Source organism: Chaetura pelagica, unplaced genomic scaffold, assembly GCF_000747805.2.
Source record: "Chaetura pelagica isolate M959 unplaced genomic scaffold, ChaPel_1.0 scaffold363, whole genome shotgun sequence".
In the NCBI taxonomy this organism is placed as follows: domain Eukaryota; kingdom Metazoa; phylum Chordata; class Aves; order Apodiformes; family Apodidae; genus Chaetura; species Chaetura pelagica.
The window spans coordinates 770,012-772,453 of record NW_009952720.1 but is presented as its reverse complement, the minus strand read 5'-3'; the positions used below and the strand labels follow the sequence as shown (position 1 = coordinate 772,453).

General features: G+C 60.2%; 1 protein-coding gene across 1 annotated transcript in view; it reads left to right on the top strand.

The window, feature by feature from the left end:
- Positions 1-2,442, top strand: part of QSOX1 (quiescin Q6 sulfhydryl oxidase 1) — a 12,263-nt gene that overhangs the window by 2,083 nt on the left and 7,738 nt on the right. Inside the window, 2 exon segments of the mRNA XM_009994668.1 lie at positions 930-1,030; positions 1,497-1,638. Coding sequence (XP_009992970.1) covers positions 930-1,030; positions 1,497-1,638 — 243 coding nt within the window.

Below are 2,442 nucleotides of genomic sequence, written 5' to 3'. Positions count from 1 at the left end.
GCCCCAGGTGCCGGTGAGTCGAGGAGCAAGCCTGGCTCCTGCCAGCGGGGCTCGGCGCTGGCTTTCCTGTGCCCTGTGCCACTGGTGCTGGGGCAGCTCACCTGCCCTGTCACCTGCAACACCAGGCAGTCCCAGCGTGTCCCTGCCTCTGGCAGGTTCCTGGGGGCTCCATCCATGTGCCAGCACTGTTTCCCTCCCTGTCCTGCTTGAAGGAGAGCCTGGGTGTTCTCCAGATTGTGTCCTTTATCTTAAAAGGAGCCATTTCAGAGCTTTCTATCTCCATTTTGCTGTTGGTTTTTCCAAAGCTGCTTGAAATCCCTCTGTGCCCACTCTTCTTCATCGTCCCTGTTTTACCCCGGGGACCTGCTGGTGCTCCCCAGGGAGGCAGTGGTGGAGAGAGGCAGCAGGGGAGTGGATGCTTGGCACCTGGACAGGCTCTGCCACTGGTTTTGGGCTGTTCCCTCTTTGCTTAACAACCGTGCCCTCAATCTGGGGTGAGATGAGGTTCCCAGCTCTCCCCCAGCCATGGTTAGCCATCCATCCCTCCCCATCTCCCGGCAGCCTCTTTCCTCTGGGGCAGAGGCTGGGCAGGCTGAACCAGCCAGGCAGGCAGCCTGGGGAAGAGCTGCCTGTTCTCAGGTGCTGGCCAGGGCAGGGCGTGCAAAGCCTGGTCCCGCCTCACACGGCGTTTACGGGGCTCCTGCTGCCACCAAAGTAGGGCAACGACCACCAGTATGGACCGTGGCTTTGGGTACTGGGGGCTTGGAAGCCACCGGTTGGTCTCCTGCCAGGGGCGAGATGAGATTTCAGGGCTGGGAAGGGAGTGCACTGATGAGATCCTCGCAGTGGTTTTGGGGAGCAGGACGGGTTTTGTGGTCTCGGGGCGGGGTGGGGGGGGCTGAGTGGTGCTGACACCTCTGTCCCCACAGAGTGGAGGCCTGCAGTGGTGCTGGCAGCCATCGACTGCGCCGACGAGGCCAACCAGCAGGTGTGCGCCGAGTTCGGGATAACCGGCTTCCCCACGCTGAAGGTGAGGGCTGTGCATGCCAGGCCAGGCTGCCTGGTTTCCTTAGGCTTTGCCTTTTGGCCTGTGCCTCTCTTGCTTAATCAGGCTGCCAGTGCTGTTGGGCAGAAGTGTTTCCTCTGGGGCTTTGCAGGCTGGAGCTGTTTCACCCTTCCCTAAAAGCGTCGCCGCAGCCGGAGCAACTGCCGGGTGGTGTAGCAACAAGGAGGGGGGTGGAAACCCAAAACGCTGCTTTGTGGTGAAATGGAGAGGCTGGATCTCTCCTGGGAGGAGGGGGGAGGCCAATACCTGAATGGGGAAAGGCTGCTGGAGGCAGAGAGTGGTTGCAAGGGCAGGTTTTGGAGGAGGGCACAGAGATGCTGCAGGAGGCTGCACGGGGCTTGTCTGGGAGCCCCCTGTGGTGGCTGGTGAGGTGCTGTCCCTCCTGGGCCCGTGCCCAGCCCCTTAGCTATGTCAGTATGCTGGATCCTAGCCTTTCCCACTGAAAATGGGGCCTCAGTCCAACAGGAGCAATCAAGCCAAGGCATTCCAGGTGCAGGCAGTGAAAGCCAGGATCGCCTTGAGACGGAACGAGGGGGATGAGGGTTTCATCAGATACGTGACCTTGGACCAAGGTGGGGTCAGATTTTGGGGGTTTGCCAGCCAGGTGGGCTTTTGTCCCAGCCCTGCCTTTGGGGTCTCATCCAGGACTGACAAGCCTGAGCGCCTACTGCCCATGGGACACTGACCAAATCACCTCCTGGGGCAGGGAGTCGTGCTGATGTGGCAGTGCCAAGAAGTCACTTGCTTTGCATCCCCTGCCCCCAGCAAACACCTTTTGCAAACAGTCCGTGCTCCCAGCCCAGCCTGCAAAGCAAACACCTGTCTGATGCAACCTGTTTTGTTGCTCTGGCTGTACCACAGAACTGGAGACACCGGGGGAGAGGGGCAAAAAGGCCCTTTTCCTGCTTTGTGAGAGCCCTGGAACGAGGACACAGCAGTTTGCAGGACCCAGAAGGTCCTGGCAGTCTCTCTTGGAGCCCTGGAGATGCCTTGCCCCACTCACTGCCTGACAGTGCTCAGCCCTTGGCTGGACATGGTTCCCAGCCCAAGTCTGCATCCCCCCCCTCCAGGAATTTCCTGCAAGACCAGGAGCTCCCTCTGTGGTGTCTGGTGTCAGTCAGAGTGCTGTAACAAGCAGTTTGCAGGACCCAGAAGGTCCTGGCAGTCTCTCTTGGAGCCCTGGAGATGCCTTGCCCCACTCACTGCCTGACAGTGCTCAGCCCTTGGCTGGACATGGTTCCCAGCCCAAGTCTGCATCCCCCCCCTCCAGGAATTTCCTGCAAGACCAGGAGCTCCCTCTGTGGTGTCTGGTGTCAGTCAGAGTGCTGTAACATTGTGGGGAAACTGAGGCAGAGCCAGTTCTGGCCGGGGGGGGG